The 23,507-nt window shown below is 41.0% G+C and overlaps 1 protein-coding gene across 1 annotated transcript in view; it reads left to right on the top strand.

Moving 5' to 3' along the window:
* Nucleotides 1–241: 241 nt before the first annotated feature.
* The window catches only part of CCDC7 (coiled-coil domain containing 7), a 99,325-nt gene continuing 76,059 nt past the window's right edge, over nucleotides 242–23,507 (top strand). The window contains exons 1-7 of the mRNA XM_042471938.1: nucleotides 242–490; nucleotides 1,821–1,887; nucleotides 3,675–3,946; nucleotides 7,180–7,269; nucleotides 14,773–14,862; nucleotides 16,833–16,853; nucleotides 16,956–16,988. Coding sequence (XP_042327872.1) covers nucleotides 3,716–3,946; nucleotides 7,180–7,269; nucleotides 14,773–14,862; nucleotides 16,833–16,853; nucleotides 16,956–16,988 — 465 coding nt within the window. The 5' untranslated portion in view covers nucleotides 242–490; nucleotides 1,821–1,887; nucleotides 3,675–3,715. The remainder of the gene's footprint in view (nucleotides 491–1,820; nucleotides 1,888–3,674; nucleotides 3,947–7,179; nucleotides 7,270–14,772; nucleotides 14,863–16,832; nucleotides 16,854–16,955; nucleotides 16,989–23,507) is intronic.

Below are 23,507 nucleotides of genomic sequence, written 5' to 3'. Positions count from 1 at the left end.
TAATATAAACGATTAATTTAAATAAGAATATCATAAACAGGAACTGTAGTTTTGTTGTGAGACATTTGGGCCTTCTCTGTCAGAGAGAGAGAGAGAGAGCGATCTGGTGCCACAACAGACTACACTTCCCAGAATTCCCTAGCACTGAGCCAAGGCAGTTAAAGCAGTGTCAAACTGGAGTATTTCTGCAGTGTATATTGGCCCAAAATTGTAAGGGGAAAATAAAAAGGAGTCAGAAGAGAGAAGTGAGAAGGCCACCAGGGGCGCTCTCTCTGTTTGCCCAAGGCTCCAATTCAAAAACAAATGGCCGTTTAACGACCATTTCCCTCAGAAAGAAGAGCAAGAAGGAAGAGGCCAGAAGCGAGGGCGGGTTCAGGAGAGATGAGGGCCCGCCTTGTGAGCTGAACAACACCCATTAGGAACCACTGTCAGCAAAATAAGCAACAGCACTAACAGCAGCAGGGCTTGGTGCTGCTCTGGTCTCTTTTAGGTGGGTCTGTGAGAGTGAGGCTGATATATATTTAGACAGTATAATCCAGCCTCTGAGGAAGCAGGCTCAAGTCTATAGGGTCCAAAACAACACTGCAGAAATAATCCACTGTTTGGGAGACCTCTTTAACTTCCCTGGCTCAGTGCCAGGGAATCTTGGGAACTGGGTTTTGTTGTGGCACCAGAGCTATCTGTGGCTGCATCCACACTGGAGAAATAACCTGGTTTGTGCCCACAACAAACTCCACCTCCCAGAATTCCATAGCAAAGAGCCAGACAAAGAGTCAAAGTGGTGCCAAACCAGGTTATTTCTCCAGTGTGGATGCCACCTCTGAGAGAGAAGGCCCAATGTCTCACAAAACTACACTTCCCAGGATTCCCCAGCAGTAACTGAGCCAGGCTTATATAACTAGGTTACTTCTGCAGCGTGTTTTGGAGCTGAAGTCAGGCTCACAATGGAGGATATCATTTGGCTGGCATGTAGGACACATCCTGGAAAAGGAGGACCAGTATGACACTCTGGATGGCAAATTGATTATAAACGAAGGGATCTTGTACCACCTTTAGAGACTAACTGGCATCCAAAATGTGGAAATAATCCAGTTTTGAGGCCGCTTTAAGTGCCATGGCTCAATGCTAGGCAGTTCTGGGAACTGCAGTTTTGTGAGACATTTAGCGTTCTCTGTCAGAGAGCTCTGTGACCACAATAAACTACAGCTCCCAGAATTCCCTAGCACCGAGTCAGGGCAGCTAATGCAGTCTCAAACTGGATTATTTCTGCAGTGTGTTTCGGGCCTAAGAGGCATGGATTTACATTTATACGAGTGTTTTTGGCTTTTGTTTGGTCATGCCTTACATTTGTATTGAACGTCTTACATTCTGCAGTTAGGACACCTGGCCACCCTGCTGCCTGTCTTACGGCGAACCTATCATGGGGTTTTCTCGGCAGGTTTCTTCAGAGGAGGGTTTGCCCTTGCAATCCTCTGAGGCTGAGAGAGTGTGACTTGCTCAGTGGGTTTCCATGGCCACACCAGTTTCAGACCTTGGCCTCCCAGTGTCCTAATCCAAAGCTAAACCTGTTACATGACGCTGGTGTAATATATAGGCGCCAGAATGCCCTAAAGGCACCAGATCCTGTGCAGTGAGCCATGTCTGCCATCTGACTAATATTCTTCTCTCACCGGTCCTCCCACATTTACCATTGTACTTAAAGAAGGTAAAGAGATGTACAAAATTTATTCCTTCTGGAGCAGTCATTACCCTTCTAAGACCCCAGATTTAAAAGGCAGATATGTTGTTTTAATCCTATATTATTTGTGTTCTTTTTTAAGTTTGAGAACACTAAATCATCTGAGGAATCACTGAAAGACTGAACAGAACAAAACTCTCCTAATGCAGGTACATTAATTCAAATATACTGTTAGGGTGCCTTATGTACACAATTTGAACCCAGATGTTGTTCCTATTCTCCTCAAATTGTTTTTTTTTAAGGAAGTAATTTTATATGGACTTGTCATATTTTGTTCACTAATCTTTTTCATAGGATGCAGGATGCCAAAAAGTTATAATTTTTATGTTGTACAGCAATCTTGTTCTTTTCAGGAAAATGTGTGACAGTTCCTTTTTTTGTAACCCAACATAGTTGCAGTAGTAGTTGTCCCAGTGGTTATGCTGCACAGTTGACTTAAATTACTAGTTTTCTATTTAGAGGCAGAGCTAAAATTTGTACAAATTGTTACTTGATAGTAATGCAATGGCAAAACAAAAGATCGCTCTGACTTCAAAGAGGAAACCAATAATTAACAACCTCCTCACAGTTTGAATCAGACTGCTGAAACCAATAATGATTGGTTCACTATTTAATAGCTAATTAACCAATGCCATGGTACCTGTGAATAAACAGGAAAGAATCAGTTACAGGACCAGAGGTTACTCTGAGGAATCTTTTCATTAAATGTACCATAGTCCTGAATTGCACAGGACTACTACTACAGTACTTTGAAAGACCGCACTTCAAAGTAAACGTTATAATTGAATCTTGATTTACATTGTTTTGATAATATTGCAGTATTTTAAGTGATATGTGAAACTATAATTCTAATCCCAGATCCTGCTAATTACAGAAAAGGAATGCCTTGCAAATGCTAAAGGGTATCAGTGAGAAAGTAACTGCAAAAAAGCTCCAAAGGCAACTGATATATCTGGGAAAGAGGGGGGATCCCGTTAGCACCAAGATGTAAATCCATTTTGGGAGGAGACGCTGCATAATTTTAAAAGACATTCACAGTTTGGGACTCTTCTGAATAAGTACTAAATACAAAAACATTTTTGCGTAGGAAAATATGAATTTGTCTGGAGCAAATTTGTGGGTTTTGCCAGAAAGTATTTTCTGCACGATGACAGGTTGTGTGGAGAACCATGATTTTGTGGCAAAAAAGGTTTCTTGTTCAGAGAAAAACATTTTCTGTTCAACCCCCTCCCCCCACATATTTGGACACAGGAGTTTATCACATGGAGGGCGAATTGGTAAAATCCCGTGCAGAAAAGGGATTTTAACATCCGGATGTTGTTTGTCAGATGCGTTGGCGTGAAAGACAAAGAACGTGAAAATAACCTGAATGGAAAGCTCCTTTGTACTTTCGGATTTTAGCAAAAGTAAAAAGGAGCAGGTTTTGACGACTTTGCGTTTGAGTCATTTTTGCGTTATTTCTCTTTCATGCAAACATCATCTGAAAAATATCCCGCAAATGCTGTTTTTTCCCCCAACTTTCTGTCGGGTTAACCTTGAGCATCATCTGAAAAACCACCCACAAATTAGAGTTGTTTTCCGTTTAAATTTAATTTCTGTATGGGATTCGTCCCATGTGATAAACTCCACACACAAATGTCGTATTTAAAAGATCTTACTCTGTAGTGAATCTTGCCACATCTAAATGTTCCTGATGATGGATTCCTGACAGTTGAGGCTTCCTTGGGGTGTTTTTTTTGTTGAGTATGAAGAAAAACACCTCTTTACATCTTTATATTAGCACAGTGAGATGCAGTGTTTGCAGTAAGTACCAATACTTAAAATTAGGTAGTTTAAATGAATCAGGAACTTGATTAACAATCAATGTATTATTTTTAAAATCAAAATGTGTTGTTTTTTACTTCTTTCCTCACACTCATAATTTGGAATAACACAGTTTCAAAAACCTGCTCTTCCAAAGACAACGCAACTACAACAATGAGAGCAGCAAAAGAAGCAAAACCAAGAGGGAAAGAAATACCGCTCAGCTCTCTTCCTGGAACAAAGAAGAAAGAAAAAATAAAGTATGAACCTGACACAATGGTTATAATGCCTGCAGTTCCTGCAGAGTCTGTTGCACAGTATTCTTTAGCTCTTCCATCACTAAATAAAGATAGAATGCTAGATGAAATGGATATGCTTAGGAATATCACAGGCCATCTAAATGAGGTAAGTTAGTTGTTAATTCTCCCAGCCTCACTTTTTTTTAGTTCGACTGTACATATGTGCTGCTATTTTTAGATTTTATTTTATAAGTGAGTATATGTAAATATCTGCATTGTACTAATTCTTTGACTATTGAACAGTGGTGCAAGAACTGATTAGCATGTTCCAGGAGGTAAGTTTATAGCTAGGACTCATACTTGTGCTACCTCATTATTAATATACACAGAGAAAACAAACAAGGTTGTCCTTTCTTTTTTCAAACTGTATTTTTATCTTAAAGTGGGGAAAATACTATCTGAAATAATCTAGTGTTTAGTGGCTTACAAATGATCAATAAATTTGCTGACAAGATAATTTCTATTTTATCACAATATTTCTAGTAATAAAAAAAATGAAGGAGTATGTCAAAAGTTGTTGGTCTCCTAATTAATTAGTCTAAATCAAAATTCCTCTGTCTGAATGTTCCTCTTAATTGAGCAGTGAAAAAGAATTAACAATAAACTGATAATACTCATGGCATTCTAATATTCCACAAGTTAAACGGCTTGTTAAAAATAAATTTCACGTTATTAATACTTTTTTAAATACTTGCAGTATAATACAATGAAGTGAAACTTTATAAAGTAGGTCCTGTTTCCAGTCCCTTGGCCAGAACGAATAGATATAAATAGGCTCCTCTACCTAAAATCAATTACTTTTTCTATGCCTAGCTTTACCTCACCATCTTCTCAAGAAATGGCAGCCCTTAATATTTTCTGTTAGCAAAGGAATGGATCCAACAGGAAGAAGTTAAATCTTTTCTTGCTTGAAAGGGCTGGAACAAAACGAAATTAAAATCTGCCTTGAAAGGAGGAACCCTTTTAATTTACTCTTGAAGAAATAAACACAACTACAGCAAGAGCAGCAAAAGAAATGAAACCGAGAATGAAGCACACACATGTGACTCACATTAATGGGTTTTCATGTACCTGCTCAAAACATTCTTAATCTCATCAACCATCTTTTGGTGGAATCCCAACTCCCTCAACTGCATATGTCTGTACTGTCCCCCTTAGTCTGCCTTGGTTCAAAGCACCATTTTGGGACTGCTCTGTCTTCTTCTTTGGAGGTTCTTAAACAGTGGCTGGATGGCTATCTGTTGGGGGTGTTTTGATTGTGTATTCCTGCATGGCAGGGCATTGGACTAGATGGCCCTTGAGGTTTCTTCCAACTCTATGATTCTGTAATTAGATAAAATTTTTGGCTCCAGGCTTTACCATTCTTGGGCATGGTGATCGAGAGGGCAGTTGTCTTCCAACTCCAAGTTATATTGGAGGAAGCTGATTATCTCGACCCATTTCAAACCGGCTTCAGGGCGGGATATGGAGTTGAGATTGCCATGGTCGCCTTAGTCGATGATCTTCATTTGGATGTCGACAGGGGAAGTGTGACCCTGTTGGTGCTCTTGGACATGTCAGCGGCCTTCGATACCATAGACCATGGTATCCTTCTGGAACGCCTGAGGGAGTTAGGTATTGGGGGTACTGTGCTCCAGTGGCTTCATTCCAACCTCGTGGGCAGATTCCAGATGGTGAGGCTGGGGGACAGTTGCTCTACCAAGAGAGAGTTGACATCTGGCGTCCCTCAGGGTGCCATCCTGTCCCCCATGCTGTTTAACATTTACATGAAGTCACTGGGAGAGATCATCTGGAGACATGGGGCATGGTGATATCAGTACACTGATGACAACCAAATCTACTTCTCTATGTCTCTGACTGATGTAGTGACTTAAGAATGGCATCTCTCCTCTAGATGCCTGTCTTAAGTCGGTAATGGGCTGGATGAGGGAAAACAAATTCAAGCGGAATCCAAAGAAAACGGAGGTACTTGCAATAGGTACCTTAAGTCCAGGGATGGAGATTTGTCAACCAGTCCTAGACGGGTCACACTCCCCCTAATGGATGAAGTTCGCAGTTTGTGAGTACTTCTGGACTTGTCGCTACAATTGTCATCTCAAGTGGCGACAGCCAGGAGTGCTTCGTATCAACTTCAGTTGATATGCCAACTGCGCCCCTACCTGGACCAAAAGGACCTAGAAGCAGTGGTACATGCACTGGTAATTTCTAGTCTTGATTTCGGTAATGTGCTCTATGTGGGGCTACCCTTGTACCAAGTTCGGAAGCTTCAACTGCTTCAAAACGCGGCAGCCAGACTGATCACCGGTTGATCCAGGTTAGACCATATAACACCTGTCTTAAAATCTCTTCACTGACTGCCAATTAGCTTCTGGGCGCAATACAAGGTGTTAGTTATTACCTTTAAAGCCCTACATGGCTTGATCCTGAGTTACTTGCGGGAATGCCTCTCCCTACACAACCTGCCCCGCACACTTAGAATAACTGTGAAGAACATGTTAGAACATCAATCAACCAGGCTCACGTTGACTTCCCAGAGAGCCTTTACAGCAGCTGCTCTGAAATTTGGAATAGTCTCCTGGAAGAGATCCATCTCATTACCTCCTTGGAGCCGTTTAAGAAGGCACTTAAGATGATACCTCACACCACTACAACTTGCACGCATTACTAAGAACCCCACCTCGTGTTGTTGGAGAGGGTGTAGTAAGAGAGGTACCTTCCTGCACACGTGGTACAATTGTCCAAATGTATTTGCAGTTTGGCATTCAGTAGTTAACTTAGTTTCAGAAATCACTGATCAAAAAATTGTCCCTTCTCCAGAACTTTTATTGCTTTCCGTGTTTATTAATCAAAATAAGACATTACACAATAAAGATATTATTGCATTTTTGTTGGCATTGGCCAGGATTGAAATTGCCAGGGCTTAGAAAACTGGAAAGGTCAATATGACTGATTGGTGGTCTCGATTTTGGAATTTTTGGTTTATGGAAAAGCTCACTGATCAATCTAGAAGGTTGCAGGGGTAGAATCTTCCTCTACCTTTTGAAGAACGATGGTCCCCACTTATATTATCTCAACAAAACAAGGCAGAAAACAATAACAAATACAAACAAAAACAAGCTAAAATACAGATCCTTAAAACCAACTTCAAAGATTCAAGGTCATGTTTTTAAGGATCTGTAATCCCACCTTGATTCACCTGGGAGAGGAGGGAAAATATAAATAAAATTATTATTATTATTATTATTATTATTATTATTATTACAGTATTATTATTTAAGATAAGATAAGAATGAAGGATAGCTGGTGAGACATAATAAAATGATTTGGAACTTTTCACAGATTGTAAGCACCATGGAAGGTGTGTATGCAAAGGGTGGAGCAACGAAAGAAGAGGGCGAAGAAGAGGAGGAGGAAGAACCTGAAACTTTTGTATGTTTTGTAAATAACATTGTATGACACTTGAATAGCTGCTATAGAAGTACAGATAGCTGCAAATTGTCAGTGATTTAGAAGTCCATTATTTTAAACATTTTACAGATGATAAATATTTTAATCAGGCTTTCTTCAAAAACTGAGCTTCGGTCTGGATAAGAAGTCTAAAATCCTGGTATTAGTCTCTCTAGAGTAGACTGATTAAATCAAGTACTGAATGGTGAATCAAAACATAGTTAAAACCCATTAATTCAGTGGATCAACTCTAGTTGAGGACTAACAATAGGAATCAGGCTAAGGAATGATTACATACTGCCTGTTCATGACAAGATAAGATTCCTATGGATCTCTGGCATCTCATGCCATGTGGTTTCATACTTGAATTAGGTTTTCCCATGGTAAGACTCACTCATTGCATTCCAGGTGTTCCATTCTCCAAATGTTTGCGCTTTATTGTATTATTTTATTTATTGTCAGTGTTTCTACCTTTCCCTCCATGTACTTCCTAGATTGTTTTACATTTAATTACATTTAACATTTATCATGTTACTCTAATCTATAGGGTGTGTGAGGCTATCTCTTTCCAGAAAGGCCTCCTGATGGCACATAATCCTCAACTGGTGAAAGATATTCTGTACCAAGGCAACCTGAGCCTACAGTAGCAGAGCTGCTTCATGTAACATTTCCAGACTATGAATATGTGTGTTTTGGGAGAATTCACTTGTGTCCTGAACAGGTGAACACTACTTGGCCAGGCGGATAAACAGTCTGCCAAGAAGAGTGCTATCATAAGCTTCAGTTTATTAGCCTTTATGTATGCTGTTGCTGTGCCCAAACACTGATTATGGATTTAAACTGCTTTTTATTTGTTGGCTGCATCCACACTGCAGCAATAATTTGGTTTGACACCACTTTAACTGGCATGGCTCAATGCTATGGAATTCTGGGAACTGTAGTTGTGGCACCAGAGCTCTCTGACAGAAGGCTAAATAACTCAAAACTACAGTTCCCAGAATTCCATAGCACTGAGTCAGGACAGTTGCTTGAGTGGTGTCAAACTGGATTATTGCTGCAGTGTGGATACAGCCGAATTCTTCTTGCTGGATGAAAAAGAGAAGTAGAAGTGAGTAATCTGTAGATTGGTAACACTTTACTCCATGTCTTGGGACAGTGGTTTTGGGGTGTTTTTTGTAAATGTTTAAAAGTACAGTATAGCAGACAGATAGAGCACTGAAGTATGCCACAACGTAAATACCATAAATTTATGCAGTTATCACTCAGAACCATATTCTAGAAATGGCGCTCAAGGAGGAATAGAATGAATGTAGTACCACCAGTTTACAACTTGGACAGCCTGCTAAGAAAAATACTGTGGTTAGTGTTATAAAAAGTCACTGCCAAGTCCAGGAGAATTCCTAAGTCATTGCTAAGTCCCACATTTCCAGTCCTCCAAGTACAGATCAAAACTAAAACCACTTCAGTGCCATAACGTGTCATAAAGTATAATCAAATTTCCATGCAAATCTGATCAAATTGGCTTTCATTCAGGATGTCATGCAGCCACCCATACTTTACTCTGGGATACAAAGTTCTAATTTTTTCCTTGTTTTCCATTTCCCCTCAGGAATGAGTCTTCATGCTCACTGAGTATACAATGGAGTTTATCAAATGGGAGGAAATTCTCTTAAATTCGAATGAAAAGAAAGTGGGGCCAGAACGCATTCACTTAAAGTCGCTAGTTTAGCACAATTACATGAATGCACATTGTGTTCAAACTGGCTCCCCATTGCCAGAAAATAGCATGCCATTGCCCAAATTTGAATGTGGCAGTCCATCATGCAATAATGTGAAACCATGATTGCGTTCGGACTGACTTCCCATTGCCCAAATTTGCGTGTAGTGGGTTATCATACAATAACGTTAAACCCCATGATTGCGTTCAGATATCCATTGGATTATATTTCCAATTTCCCTTGTCTGATAAACTCCATAGTCTTCTCTAGAATATTTTGTGGTTTCCCTGTTAGGATTTCAAAAGCCTTTGATACTTCTGCAAACCTTTGGTTTTCCAATGGCTGCCTTCCTTTTATACGCAAAGGTGCCATTTTAACTATGTAAGGATTTGCACTCAGAACTGTATAGGATAATTGCATGTTCAAAAGATGAAATTAAATATGTCATTTGCATATGTTGTGTACATCTTTTTTTCTGTATTCTGAATGAAAATTGTCCAGCTGTGTTGCTTTTGATCCCAGAAAGGAAGCTCCCAGTAGCTTGAGGACTTGGTGTGTGTCTTGTGGTGAAGGAGATGGGCAGAAGTAATTAAATTCATCTTTCTTTATGCCATATTCTGCTCTCTGAGATATATAGCTATTGGAGCCACTTACTCCACAGCAGCTATTTAATTTTTTAAAGGAATGTGATGGTTCATTGTGTACATACAAGTAACATAACATATGGTTTGGTCCACAGTTATATCAAAATGTTGAAATAAGGTTTTAAACCTTATTTAAAGACTGTGTACAAATTGGAAATTGTTAATTGATTTCACTGACTTTTTGAAAAATAAGGAAGGTAATATGATGATTGTTGGTTTTATTGGTCAGCATGAGTAAATATATAGATGAAATGTAATTAGTAGGAGAAATAAAGAGGGGTGGTATCTATAAAGAAATGTACCTGCAGAAGAGATAGTTGGAAGTCATCTTTTTCTAATATGTTTTGTTATAGATTTGTTTGTAGTTTGTTTTGTACATTTTGGGTATTTTGTTGTTTCTGTCATTTGTGTTACCCAGTTTTTATTCATTGTGATTTTTGTTCAATATAAAAAAAAATGGTGGTGGATTGTAACTATACGTCATTGTCTCCATACTCCGCAGATGAGTGCTCTCTGTACTCTCTGACCACTCTTTGCCACTGTGATTCTCATTATGTGAGATTACACAGAAACAAAGTCTTTGTGGAAAAAAGCTCTTCACAACTGTTGCCATCACTGCATTGGGCTGAATATTCATTTAGGAGTGGAAATTAGCACATGCTCTGATATTAACTCTGGATGTCAAAATGTTGAGTGTCATGTCTGCAATAAGAGAAACATATGTGCTTGAGAACCTATGAAGTCAAGGATCTTGATTTCATAAATTCTACATTTGTTCACGTATATCCATATAGAACACACATGTGTACAGAATCCTGTTAGGGTACTATGGCAGCATAAAAATAAATGAAGCATGGGTCTGAAACTAACAATGGCGACTCCTTTTGTTGTCCTCAGAGAATAGACTTAGTGGAGCTGATGAGGTAGCAAAGAACCCACCCTTGAATACTGCTGTGCCCAATTGCAAAAGCCACTTAATGTCACAGTTGTTTGTGAGTATGTTGTCTGTTAGAGTAAGAACTATTTTCTTTTATTGACAACCATTCTGTTGTGCATTAACCACTCCAATCTCCCCTCAACTATTTACAGTCAAGGACGGCTCTGATGTCAAGTAATTGGTGAAGAAGCACTTCAAAATGAAACCCAGAAGTGGAACACTTCTCATAGACAGAATTTCTGGCCTCCTTGGCTTTTCAGAAGTTTACCTTCCTATTTCAATATAGGATAATGAATACAAATTCTTGAGATTTTATTATGAGAACAGATATTTTCACTATGGATTGCTTTCCTTCAAGCTGACATTGACCTCTAGCATGTTCACTAAGTTGTTGATGCTAGCAATTGCTCATCTTTGGATAAATGATGTCTCCATCCTTAGCTGATATAGGGCTGGAGCAGACAGGCAGGAAAAAGCAGCTTGATCCTCGATTTTCTGAAAGTGGGGTGAAACCCTGCTGTCCACACTGCCGCCTCCCAAGGCAGGCCAAACACCCATGGGTTGTCCGCACCATGCAGCGTCAAGCTGCACTGCAGAGTTATATTTTTGTTGCCTCCCCACCATGCATGCACACCATCGCACAAACACACTGCCTGTAACCCAGTTACCTCCCTCTTCCCACCCAGATGCCATTCCTTTGGACACCCGCCCATATGTCTGGCCATACAGTTGCACGTGCTGTGCACTGCCTGTATAGTGCATTGCTCCATCATTATGCCCAAAGATACATTGACAATCATGGACACCCCTCATACGTGCCTCCTTCATCCCTTGCTCCCCTGTTGGACATTGTCTATGTTGTAATCACATCCATTGCATTATTGATGATCATGCTTTTGTTTTGCTGCAGTCCTGGACTGCTGCTGGTCTGTTTATAGGTTGGTGTGATGATACACATTTTCTGCCTTGAGTCAGAAAATGATAGCTTCTTTTTGCTCTGGTTTTTAGCCCTGGAGTGTGGCTTCATTTTGCTTTCCACCCGCTTTCGCTGTGTACTTCGTCTAAACACGACACCTTCAAAGCAGTTAGAAGCTGCTTTATTTGGCCAATGCAGACTACCCCACAGTCTCCTGCCAGGAAAATGTGTCTTTTGGATAGCAAAATGACTTTAGCCTATTTCTGGAAGAATTGCTTTGTGTATACAAGAGTCATCTGCTTCCAACATAACTTCTATATAGACAAGCGTAATCTACTTCCAGCATAACAGTTGCATTATCTGAATATCTTCCTGAGCCCATCACAGCTCAAGATCTCTTGGAAAAGTGTAGCAAATGGGCTACAGTTTAGGATCCAACTTTGTAGTCACTCAGAGCAGATACCAGATAGCATGCAGCAGCTGAATGCTAAATACTGACATTTGTCAAGAAGTCTTGGTGACCAAAGAGGCAAAGAGATTGTCAAAGGGCCTGTACTAGGCTGATTATAACTACTTATGTTACTCTTTGAATGCCCTTTGGGGAAGTCATCAGGGCAAGTTCTTTATTCAGGATAGTTGAGCCAACAAAAATAAGCTGAATCACAAATATTTGTGGCATTCCTGGTGTTCAGGGTTACAGTAATGAACTGTAACTTGATTATCAGGATGGACAATGTCATAGTTAAGGCCTATACAAATGAGTAGTGGGATCCATCCATCTTTCTTGAATTAGCAGACACATAAATTGTTGTTGTGGATTCCTTTCAGACAAAAAAAACTTTGCAGGAGAAAAATGGATCGACAGATTATTGTCTGAGCTGGTTATTGCTACTTGAGTCAGAGTAGGTCCTTGACTGGCAAATATTTAATCAAATGGAGGTTTGCTTCAACTGTCAGATCTGTTTTTCACACCAGAAAACTGTGAAGGCTCGATTCATTTCAACAATCCTGTGTCCACGAGTGGAAAGCATAAATGTACTATTAGATTAATAGGTGTGGAGTTGCATTCTGTCTTTCCATGGTTCCTTCTATTGGCTGAGGTCATCCAAAGGGTCACAAGCACTTTGCCCAAACTGATTTTGATAGCTCCACATTAGCTAAGGTGTCCTTGATTCCCAACTCTTCTGATATTTCAGTTCTCCCTCCTAGTGTAGATCTCTTTTAGCTGATAGCTTGGAAGCTGGCTATAAAAGTTGATTATTCTTTGCAGTTTCTAAAGAATTTGTCATTCAGATAGTTTAGAGCATCACATGAAAATGCCTTACTGAAATGATGCCAAGACCATAATAATTTTCCATTACTTGGTGGGATTAAGGAAGTGTTGGATATTTTCAAGCTCCTTTCTAGTCTTGGCTCCAGCATTGTTAAAAAGCAGGTCTTAGTCAGTTTGGTAGGTTGCCAAGAGAAGAAGCAGATTTCTTCCATCTTCATCTTTAATTGTTCCTTAGCGCAGGGATAGAGAATTGCAGTGGGTTGAGGGGCGAATGTTCTGACCACAAATCTTCCAAGGGCCACATCTACTGCCCCCGAAAAAATGCACCTCCAGAAAATGAAAGCAGTTGGGAGTCCATTGCTTGTTTTGAACAATGAGTATCTTTGATATTAATCAATGCAGGAGGGTTGTTCAATTTATTTAAAAGGTGAGTTACCATTCCTGGACATTTCTAGTGACCTCCAGGAGAAACAGTTCACTTCTTGCTCAGTAAAGGTACAATCTAGAGAGTGGAGTAGTTGAGGCTTAGAAAAAAAGCCGGTGGGGTAGTGGTGGTGTTGCTGAATGTGTCCAGAGAGCTGCACCTCTGTTTTAGTGAGACATGTCTAGTCAATTTGTCAGTTGTGCATAGATTTCCAATCTGGAACCTTATCTCAGTTCTGATAGGTCTCATGGAAAAATGAAGACCTGCAGAAATAATCCAGTTTGAGACTGTTTTAACTGCCTTGGCTCAGTTCTAGGCAATCCTGGGAATTGTAGTTTATTGTGGCACAAGAGCACTCTGAAGGCTAAGGGCCAAAGCAGACTGGCAAGTTAAGCCGCCTTTTGAATGGTTTGGAAGCACAGCGTTTACATGCCACATGCTCCCAAACTGCCTGGAAGCTGCCTAGCCAATCACATGGGGGCGGCTTCAGGACGCTTTAGGGGCATGCGTTTACATGCCGCATGCCACCAGAGTGCACAGAAGCCACCCTGGGGCTGTGGTGTGGTCGCCAAAAGTGGCCCTTTCCTGGTCTAAATAGGAGCAGATCTTTTTTGTTTCTATTTGGGCCTGGTTCAGAGCGGATTGGGGCTGTGGCGTGTGTTTGCCACATCCCTTGTGCAAGCAGCTCTGGGGCAGCGCCAATCAGTCCTTTTCAGACTCTGTTTTGGCCCAAAATGTCTCTCAAAACTAAAGTTCCTAGAATTCCTTATCATTAAGCCAGAACAGTTAGAACAATTTCAAACTGGATTACTTCCACAGTATGTTTTGGACCATAGTCTAGCATTTCTGGATATTTAAAGTGGTGAGACCTTAGAAAAAGAATCCTTGGAAGTCAAAAATTATTGTGCATTTTCTCCTGAGGATAATGAAAATATGCCACCAGCTTTTATGGTGGTGGGCATTCTGGTGGCGGACATCTGTAAAGTAGTGACCTGAACTTTGGTTTGTAGATTCTGCAGAAGTGGCATTTGAACTGTAGGTTCTGCAAGAGGTAATATGACAATTAGTTACTCCTTTTTTTCTTGCCTGCTTATTTGTTCACTGATCCATTAAGTTGGAAAAAAGGATGATTTCTGTCAAGCTTGTCAGACAACTTGGGTTTGTTCTTTCCATAAATTTCTGTTCTAAAGGTTCTACAGAGAGTATTCAATGTCCTGGATTCTGCTGTGGGAACAGCATGAATGTATTTTTTGTTTTTGTTTTTTTGTGAGGACCTCTTCATTTGTGCTTTCTAAAACTAACAGCTGTTACACATTTTTCATCTTGGAAATAAATTGAACAATATACAATATAAGTTGTATATTAAGTGTCTAGGTCCCTCAAATTATTTACAGAATTTAATACTGCACTGTTTAATTTCATAATTGCAACTCAGAATAATTTGAAGCTGAGAAAAAATCCCAAGAATTGAAATAAAGTTAGTATCAATAATATTTTTCACGAGCCAATAATAGATTTTAAATGAAATTAAACTAGGGATATACAGTTTAAAACTATTACTTTTTCTCATTAGAAGGAAGATCATGAAGAGATGACCTCTTTCCTGATATGTTGTTCACAACTTAATAATCAATTAGAAACAGCACTTCGTGAAGAAAAACAAGTATGTATGATTGAATATAAAAGAAACATAGAGCTTTTAGAAGCAGGCCCTTATCTAGGCTGGGGCAACTGGGGCACCGCCCTGGGTCCCCCAGTCAAAGAGGGCCCCAAAGAGAATACAAGAAAATTAAAAATGAACTGATATTTTTGTGACGTATAATAAAACCTTTAAATTAAGTGGCTATACAGATGAGGAGAAAGGGGTGGCCAGAGGTCGCCCTTTTCTCCCCCGGATCGTTGCTGCGGTGACTGCACATCAAGGCAACGAGGTGTTCAGAAAAAGGAGGGGCCCTGAATGTACTTTCTGCCCCAGGGCCCCTAAAGGCCTAGCTATGGGTCTGTTTAGAAGCACTTTCTTGCTATGTTTGGAAAGTTTCTGCTTTTCTGTTCAGTCTTTTTTTCAAGATTTGCTGACTGGTATGGCCAAGGATGGATCTAGTAAATATTAAATTTGGAGCTCTTGTTTATGTGCCTTATGGGAACTGTTAGTTACATAAGCACGAAACACATGTGCATAATGACATAACTTCAGGCTGCATTGGGAGCATGCTGTTTACATGACACACACTCTAAACACAGCCTGAATTGGCACCAATGCCATGCAAAACAAGAAGAACCGGTCCAAGAAGGAATGCATAGAATCTCCTTCTTCCAGTGGCCCAGTTCAGGACTCCAGCTTCTTTTCACATAAGTAACTTATTTTCACTTTTCATTTTGTTACTGGGATATGTTAATACAGTAGAGTTTCAATTATCTGACATAAATGGGGCCAACTGATAGTTGGATACCCGAAAATTTCAGATAACCCAGAGGATCATTTTGTCCCCAATGACAGCGTGCATGCACCTGTGCCGCCATTGGGGACAAAAGTCCCTCCCCTCCCCTCCCTCCTTCCCTGCTTTCCTCCTGCTTCCTCTGTGGTGGATTTTCCCTTTCCCCCAAAGGGCTCTTTGGAGCCCTTTGAGGGTAAGGGAAGGGAAGAAGGGAAAGCAAAGCCTGGCAGGGAGGAGGAAGAGTCGGCCCATGACCCCTTCTCCTTTCTGAGGAGGTTTGCCAGACCTGAGGCATCCCTGGAAGGATGCCTCAGGACCAACAAAGCTCCTGGGAGAGGAGGAGGAGTCCTTTCAGGGTGAAGAAAGGCAAGCCGGGAGGAAGCATGGGCCCAGTCCTCTTCACCCCGGACCTTTCCTCTTCCTCAATGAGTTCCCTGGAGTCCTTTGGGGGAGAGGAAAGGGAGGCATGGATGAAGAAGCCTGAGCACACGCCCGGTCCTTCTCTTCACGGACCTCCCCTATCTCCCAAAGGGATCTTTGGAGCCCTTTGAGGGAAAGGGAAGGGAGGCAGGGAAGGAGAGGACTCGGGAGATGTGGAGGAGAGCCCTAGGCCTCTCCTCGGGGGCTTCGTTTTCTTCAGGCCAAAGGGAGTCTGCAGACTCCTTTTGGCCTGAGGTAAATGAAGCTGCTGAGGAGAGGCCTGGTCCAAGCAGGGAAGATTAGCAGGGAATGAGGGAGGGAAGGGAGGAACGAGGGAGGGAAGGGAAGGGAAGGGAAGGGAAGGGAAGGAGGTGAGAGAGGGGAGGGGAGGCAAGGGACTTTTGTCCCCAATCTGATGCATGGGACGTCGTATAATCCAGAACGTCAGATAAGTGAAGGTCGGTTAACCGAGACTCTACTGTAGCTGGTATGTTGAGCTTACCTTACAAAAACATGGTAGAAGTGACATTGATGAATCCAATGGTTTGTTGTTTGACAAAACCTCAATATTATTTTTAAAGAAAAGAAATTTGGATAATTTGGAAATTTGGGTCATTTTGAGAAGTGTGTGATATATGATCTATAGTGCATGAATCTCATTTAATTTGAGACTGTATCAAGGGACAGAATGTATGTATCAACATGTTATTCACTGAGAATGTTTCATGCTATATTTATACAGTAATTTGATGTTAAATTATCACTTATTTTTTTATAGATATTAGAATCATTGCTTAAGGTAAGAAACTGTTCTTTTTATACAAATTTTAAAATCCATTTTATTTCAAGCAAAATGTGTAATCTATCAGTACCTAACTGTATATATTTATTTTTCTTCCAGTGGTTTGAAAAAGAAGTCCATGAGATGGAAGAGGTAAATTTAAATGTAGAATTTTGATTGATCCATTTTGACAAGAAAATTTTTGAATATATGGTATAAAGTATTTCTCTGTCTACACTGCTGTTTGTTATGATTACTTTTACATTAGCTATTAGATGGTCTACTAAAATGAAAATTTGTTATTTTGCTCTTGTACAGACAGCTAAGGACTAATGTGGTTAATGCCCCTTTGCTATGCAGTTTCATTTATGCATCTCAACTTTTCTATCCATTTGAAGATAGCTGGAGTAGGTTTCACTTCTAAAATTGGGAAAACGTGCTAAAATGCCTCTTCCTGTGGCTGGTATTTCTAGTCTCCATCTGTTGCATCTTAACCAGGAAGGCAGGAATTTCTTTTTCTCCTTGGGAACATAGCACCTTCATGATTGCCACCACCTTCATTTCTGTTTCAGAAGCAACATAAAGAGCCCCACTAAAAATAAGAAATTGAAAGTAAAGCCCATGTAATCTTCTATTTCACTGTTCTTTTCCTGTACATGTATTTCATTTTGCCTGTTCCAGAATTGTGGACAGGGGCTGAAGGGTTGGCTCAGGGGCCAGCTTCTGATATTTCCATACAGTGAGAAGCAGAATTATTGCACTGTTTTCTCTTATTAGAGTATGACACTTTCAGGTTTCCTTGGTGGGAAATGTGGTGCTTCTCCTGTTTCCAAGTTGGAAGTGCCAGACATGGTGTCAAATGTTCCCTAAATTAGTCCAGGAGCCCCATGAGAGGCACAGAATAGTTAAGATAAAAGTAATGTTCAGAAAGCCAAACCAGACAGCAAACATAGCTGATCTTTCTGCCAGAAACAGGCTTCTTTTCATGGCTTCTATGTGCATTGCTCCGTGCATTTTGGGGCTATCAGCTTTACCACCTACTCAATAGATTGTACTAGTACTGAAAAACCTCCCTAGCTTATCAGGGAATTTTGAAACCATCAGCTTTGGTTTGAGCCCAGACCAGCTTGAAGTTATTGATGCCACTTGAATTCATGCAGGCTTTGTCCAAAGATTCTGCTGCTCCTGAGAAATAAAAGAACCCTTCTGATGATTTTTCAGTTCATAGAAGAAATCAAAGTCTTGCTAATGTTCTTTTGGATGACCCATCAGCTTGTCAAAAGAGATCCAAACCTGCTTGTGTACTATTGACTTTTCTGAAGATGATGGCTATATTAGTGGGGCCCTTGATCTGACTGGACTGTCTATTCCAGTTCTTCCAGTTGCTGTTAGTGGGCATGGTTGCTAGTGTGGGCCTGGCTATTCCATTCTTGTTATAGAATACTTCAAGGAAGGTCTTCTCCCAGAGCCAAACCTGATGGATGTCCAACGTATGGGGTAACACTGGGAGAGTGAGATGCTCAATTTGCAGTCTTCCATTTGCATTGCAGCAAAAGGTTGATCTATCACTTCTAGTCACCCCTCCATCACCTTGCACAGGTCCAGGACACCAATTTGTCAGCGCTCGCCTAGCACACTGCAAGAACCATCTTATATTCACCCTTAGGAGCATCCTCAATGTCATCCTCCTTGTCCACCTCTATTACTGTAACCCCGCTTCGATCCAATGGGAGAGGCGGGGAAACATAAATAAAATTATTATTATTATTATTACTGAGGCAATACTACAATGACTATTGGGTGTATTCCCCACCATATGGTGTCATCTGTATAATGTCATCCATATCATGATAGAAACTGGTACAGGCCCTATTATCCATATCCACCACCTCCAAAGTCTGTCTGTGATTATGGATTTGAAATCCAAGGCCCACCAGTCCTGAGAGTCCCGCTATCAGTATCTCTGTTGCATATGACTCCATCTGGTCAACCATGTCTTCTAGATCAACCAGTTTCTACCAAATTGGCAGGTGTAAAGCCCCTGATTCCACTTCCTTCTCCCCTTTCATAACCAAAGGCTGTTCCACCGGCATTGATTCTGATGGGAAGGTCCACACAGCAGTCTCTTTCTTCTGCAACTCTTTCAGATGATTGATGAGCAGGCATTCCCCCCCCCCCCCCTTCTCATTCTGTAGGTTCTGGCTCTGAAAACTCTGGCTCTGATTTATCTTCCTCTGCTCCACTGGATCAATCACTTGATCCAAATCTGGCTAACCAAGGCCCACTGTCTCCACTGCACTATATTGGTTTATATGCTGATCAGTTGCTGAGAATGGGTAAAAATTTGGAACTGGATATTCTACAGCAGTGATCAAGTACTTCTTCTTCGTGGTCTCTGTGCCTCACACAATTGGGTATTGCACCTGCGCAGTGACTCCATTTGGAAACTGTAAAGCTGAGCAGATTGGCGGGAGCCCCACCCACTCCCATACACTGAGCATGCCTAGTCCCGCCAATCTAGCTCCTCCTTCAGTTCTCTTTCATCCGCCACAAGAGAAACATCTCCTTTGGTTTGCAGAGTTGAGTAGATTTCTACTGTATGGTAGACTTTTTCTCTCCCCTGCTTTTCCCTTTCCCTTACTGTATGGTAGATTTTTGGTCTTTCTTCCTTTTTTTTTTCAAGCATTGCCTTAAAAAAAATTATTGTTGAGAGTGGTTTGCTTTTGGCCCGGATGGGCCTGCCGCTTCTAGGCCTCTTATGGCTGCCCTTTTTAGAAATTGCTCTGATTGCATTGTAAAATCGCCTTTAATGATGGCCATTCCAAGTGTCTTTTTTGTTTAGGGGAAGCTCGTATCACAGATAGGTACCCCCATTGTAGAGCCTCTAAACTTAAATCTTTCTTGTGGGAGCGCTCTCAGTGATCAAGTACATCTGATGGCTGGAGTCCCCATGTGAGCTCCCCAACCATGGATGGATGGGTAGATCTCACCATTGAGTTCTTGGATTGGTGCATCATAAAGTGCATCACTCCTATTGCAATTTACCTTCCAGAGAAGGAAAGCTTTCTGCCCAATGTTCTCAGCAGATCACAAACGCAATCTCATGAATGGAAGCTACTTCCTTAAGTCCTCCATGAGGTATTCAGTCCTTGGGGCCATTCAAAGATGGACTTGTTTGCCAGTGTGGATAATGGTCAGTGCTGTTGTCACTGAACCCAGGGACATACTTTGTCAGGCATACTAGGAGACATGTTTATTTTTTGACTAGAGTGCTACTCTCCTGTACACCTTTTCTCCCTTTCCACTCATCACCACAGACCCTGTGAAGGACAGGAATAACATCAAAAACTACATTCTAGTGACACTTTGGTTTTTTCAACAGATGTGCTTCACCACACTCCTACACCTATCTTGTCATTGCTTTCACTGGCTATCATTCTGCCACAATCTCTGTCAAGACCATGTTGCACCCTGGTCTGGAAAATGACATGGATGTGGCCATTAGGAGGAACTGGAGCAGAGGTTACTACAGTTCAAGTGGCAGGTGCATGAGCCAGCAGTTGGTGAGCTGTGCATCATGGGAGATCTGATGAAACATGCACAGTAGGTGAAGCCAGCCAGAGGTACATCATGGGTAGTATTCTGATGCAACAGGTACTGGGTATGAAACCAGCCAGGTTTCATTGGTGGCATGGCTGTCACATGGCTTCCAGGAAGACCACCTATATAATGGAGAGAGTCACTATCTCTGTTGTTGGGTTGTTGCGGTTGGTGGTTGACGAAGCACTTTATTGGTCTGTATAGTTGTGAGTGTTCAAGATGGATGTCCGATACTCAGTGTAATCTTTGTAAATAGTTCTGCAACAAAGATTAAAAGTCCTTGTGTGGAATGAAGTCTCGCTGTCCGAAGATTCATTCCTTCATCTGGGAGCTCAAAGCTGCAGCATGTGTGTGGGAGGAACTTTTCTGTGCAGCTCAGAGCTGCAGACTCTTCATGAAAACCTTCTTCTAGGCATTCCTGCCTACATGCATCAACTCTGTGTGTATCTGTGCAAGACACAGCTCGTCTGTACGCCCCAACAATCTCCTCATCAAGCTAACAGAAGTGACAACTGGATCTTCACGCTCTTCATTTTACAGTTTGAAGGATATTTCCCCAAAGATGTTAGCTATCCTTCACTCTGTGTGTAGGCAATTAACCAGGAAGTCATACAGCTACAAGTAGAAGAACTTCCTTGCTTTTCTCAGGGACATTCATATGGACTGTCATGAGAGTCCATTAGTCATATTCTTCAGTTTCTATCTTCCTTGACACCACAGAGCCTCTCCATCTCTTTCATAAGTTTATGTCGTTGCTTTCTCAGCCTTCATTTGAAACTTCCCCTCTTAGTTTGTGCACTTGTTGGTTAATATTTTCTTCAAAGGTTTTATTAATACCATTTCTTCTCAAACTCCCATCGCTGTGCCTGGGACTTACAGCTGGTTCTCTCCCATTCTTTTGAACCCCTTGCCTCATGTGACTTGCAGCTCCTTGTGTGGAAGACTGTGTTCCTTGTGGCCATCACCTCTGTCAAAAGGGCAAGTGAGTTGGCTTCTTTGAAGATGGACCTGCTGTTCCTCCAGTTCCACAAGGCTAAGGCATTCCTGTTTCCAGGTGTTACTTCCTTCCTTTTTTTCATTTGTCTCAGCAGCTCTTACTTCCAGCCTTTTTTGTGAACCTGTCCACAGATGATGAATGCACTTCTGACACATTTCTGAGTGGGTGGCTGCTATCTGGTTAACTTATGAGATTGCCAGAAAGCCAGAGCCTTCCTCTAACCATTTATATTCCAGAAGGGATGTCTCTACTTCATATGCGTTCCTGGCTTGTGTGCCCATACAGACTGTCAAGCAGTTGTGTGGGCTTAGCCACTTACATTTGTAAAACACTATACACTTGATGTTCGGACCAGAGATTCTACTTTCTTAGACTTGTCTGTGCTTCAGTTGTTGTGAGTATAGTCTTATCCTCCATCCAGGTGTGTATAGCTTGCTAATATCCCATATGTGTGAGTCAGAGACCAAAGAAGAAAAGCACTTTGCTTACCTGTAACTGGTTCTTCAAATCTGTAAACCTCCCCCGCCTCCCCTGTATTGGTATGCTTGACGTCCTTGGCTGCTGGCTGTTCTGGCAGACATGGAACTGAGGAGGTTTGAGCAGGAACTCAACAAAGCATGTGCAATACTTGGGGGGGGGGGAGGAGTGGGTCCTCAGCTGAAAAGGTCTATCTTTAGACATTTTCAAAGCTGGTCTGTGTAGGAGCAGAGAATCTCATATGTGTGAGTTCATAGATAATTTCTTGAAGAACCACACCAATGAGTAAGCAACCTACTTTTCTCTGTGAGCATTCTGCTGTGACATGGTAACCCCAGGCAGAACCTTGCTTTTTTTAAAATGGCTGCTCTCTGGGACCTGGGTGCAGAATCACTGCTCCTCTGAAGGGAGTGGAACCTCAGCCACCCCTTGCAAGGAATCTAGCAACTCTTGTGTAGATCCTGAGGCAGTGTGTGGTACCTTACTCAAGGGATGAACCACCAGCAAGAGCAAACTGAGGACTTTAGTTATATCTAGTCACAAGTTAGCTGTGCTGGAGAGAGACAGAAATTTCCCTCTTTACTTTCTAGCACTATTTCCAGGCTCAAAGCTGGGACATAACCCAGTACTAAGTGCTCTCCAGTTTTACACATTGAGAATAAAGGAAATTCATTACATACTAACTTTTTTTTTATTCCTATCTGCCTGTTTCCTAGTTCAGATGTAAGAATGAGCATAAGGTGAGAATTCTGGCAGATTCCCTGTTGTTCACAGGCAGAAAAGTGTGTTAAAAACCTTTTGCCCTTTTTCTGCTTGGAGTGCAAAAGGGAGTGTGTGGTGAAGGCAAAATGGGACTGGGACTCCAATTCTTTATCTGTGGCTAGAGGTAACCCAGATTCCTACTGACTTAAGCCAATTGTGAGGAATGTCAAGAGAGCTATATTTTTCCCATTCTTCTTTGAAAATTTTGAAATGGATAAGAAATGTTACAGCTCGGTTTTGTATTACCAGGATTTCTGCCTTAGTGCTTATTCAAATTGCACAAATTTCTTGTCTATGTTTATATAAAATATTAGTATTTCAGATATGCATACTGTTATGTAGAAACTAATATATATACATAAATTTCAGCAGAACATGTTAAACATGTAAATATATTAATGTGTAGCTTTAACTTTAACTTACCGTATATACTTGTCTATAAGTCTAAAAAATTATGCCCCATAATTGACCCCAAAATCCCAGGTTGACTTATTTATGGGTCAGTATGACTTGGGGTAAATGGGGTTCTATCCAAGAGTATCCCCACAGATAGAGGTGTATGCCAGGGTTGTCTTCTGGCACCTTTTTAAATTTAATTTTTATATTAATGATGTTGTCCAGGCCTTAAAAGGATCAACATTTTCCCCAGCTAGTATTCAGGATGTTAAACTTTCAGTGTTGTTATATGCCGATGATATTGTTTTGATCTCAGTCACCTTAATCGGAATGTGCAAACTCTTAAAGAATTTAACTGAATACTGTACAAAGGAAATGTTAATAGTTAATCACTCTAAAACCAAAGTTGTGTTTTTTGGGTAAAAAACCAACTTCATCGG

This window comes from Sceloporus undulatus, chromosome 6, assembly GCF_019175285.1.
Source record: "Sceloporus undulatus isolate JIND9_A2432 ecotype Alabama chromosome 6, SceUnd_v1.1, whole genome shotgun sequence".
NCBI lineage: Eukaryota > Metazoa > Chordata > Lepidosauria > Squamata > Phrynosomatidae > Sceloporus > Sceloporus undulatus.
The sequence above is the reverse complement of the archived record's forward strand: the minus strand, read 5'-3'. Positions and strand labels throughout refer to the sequence as shown.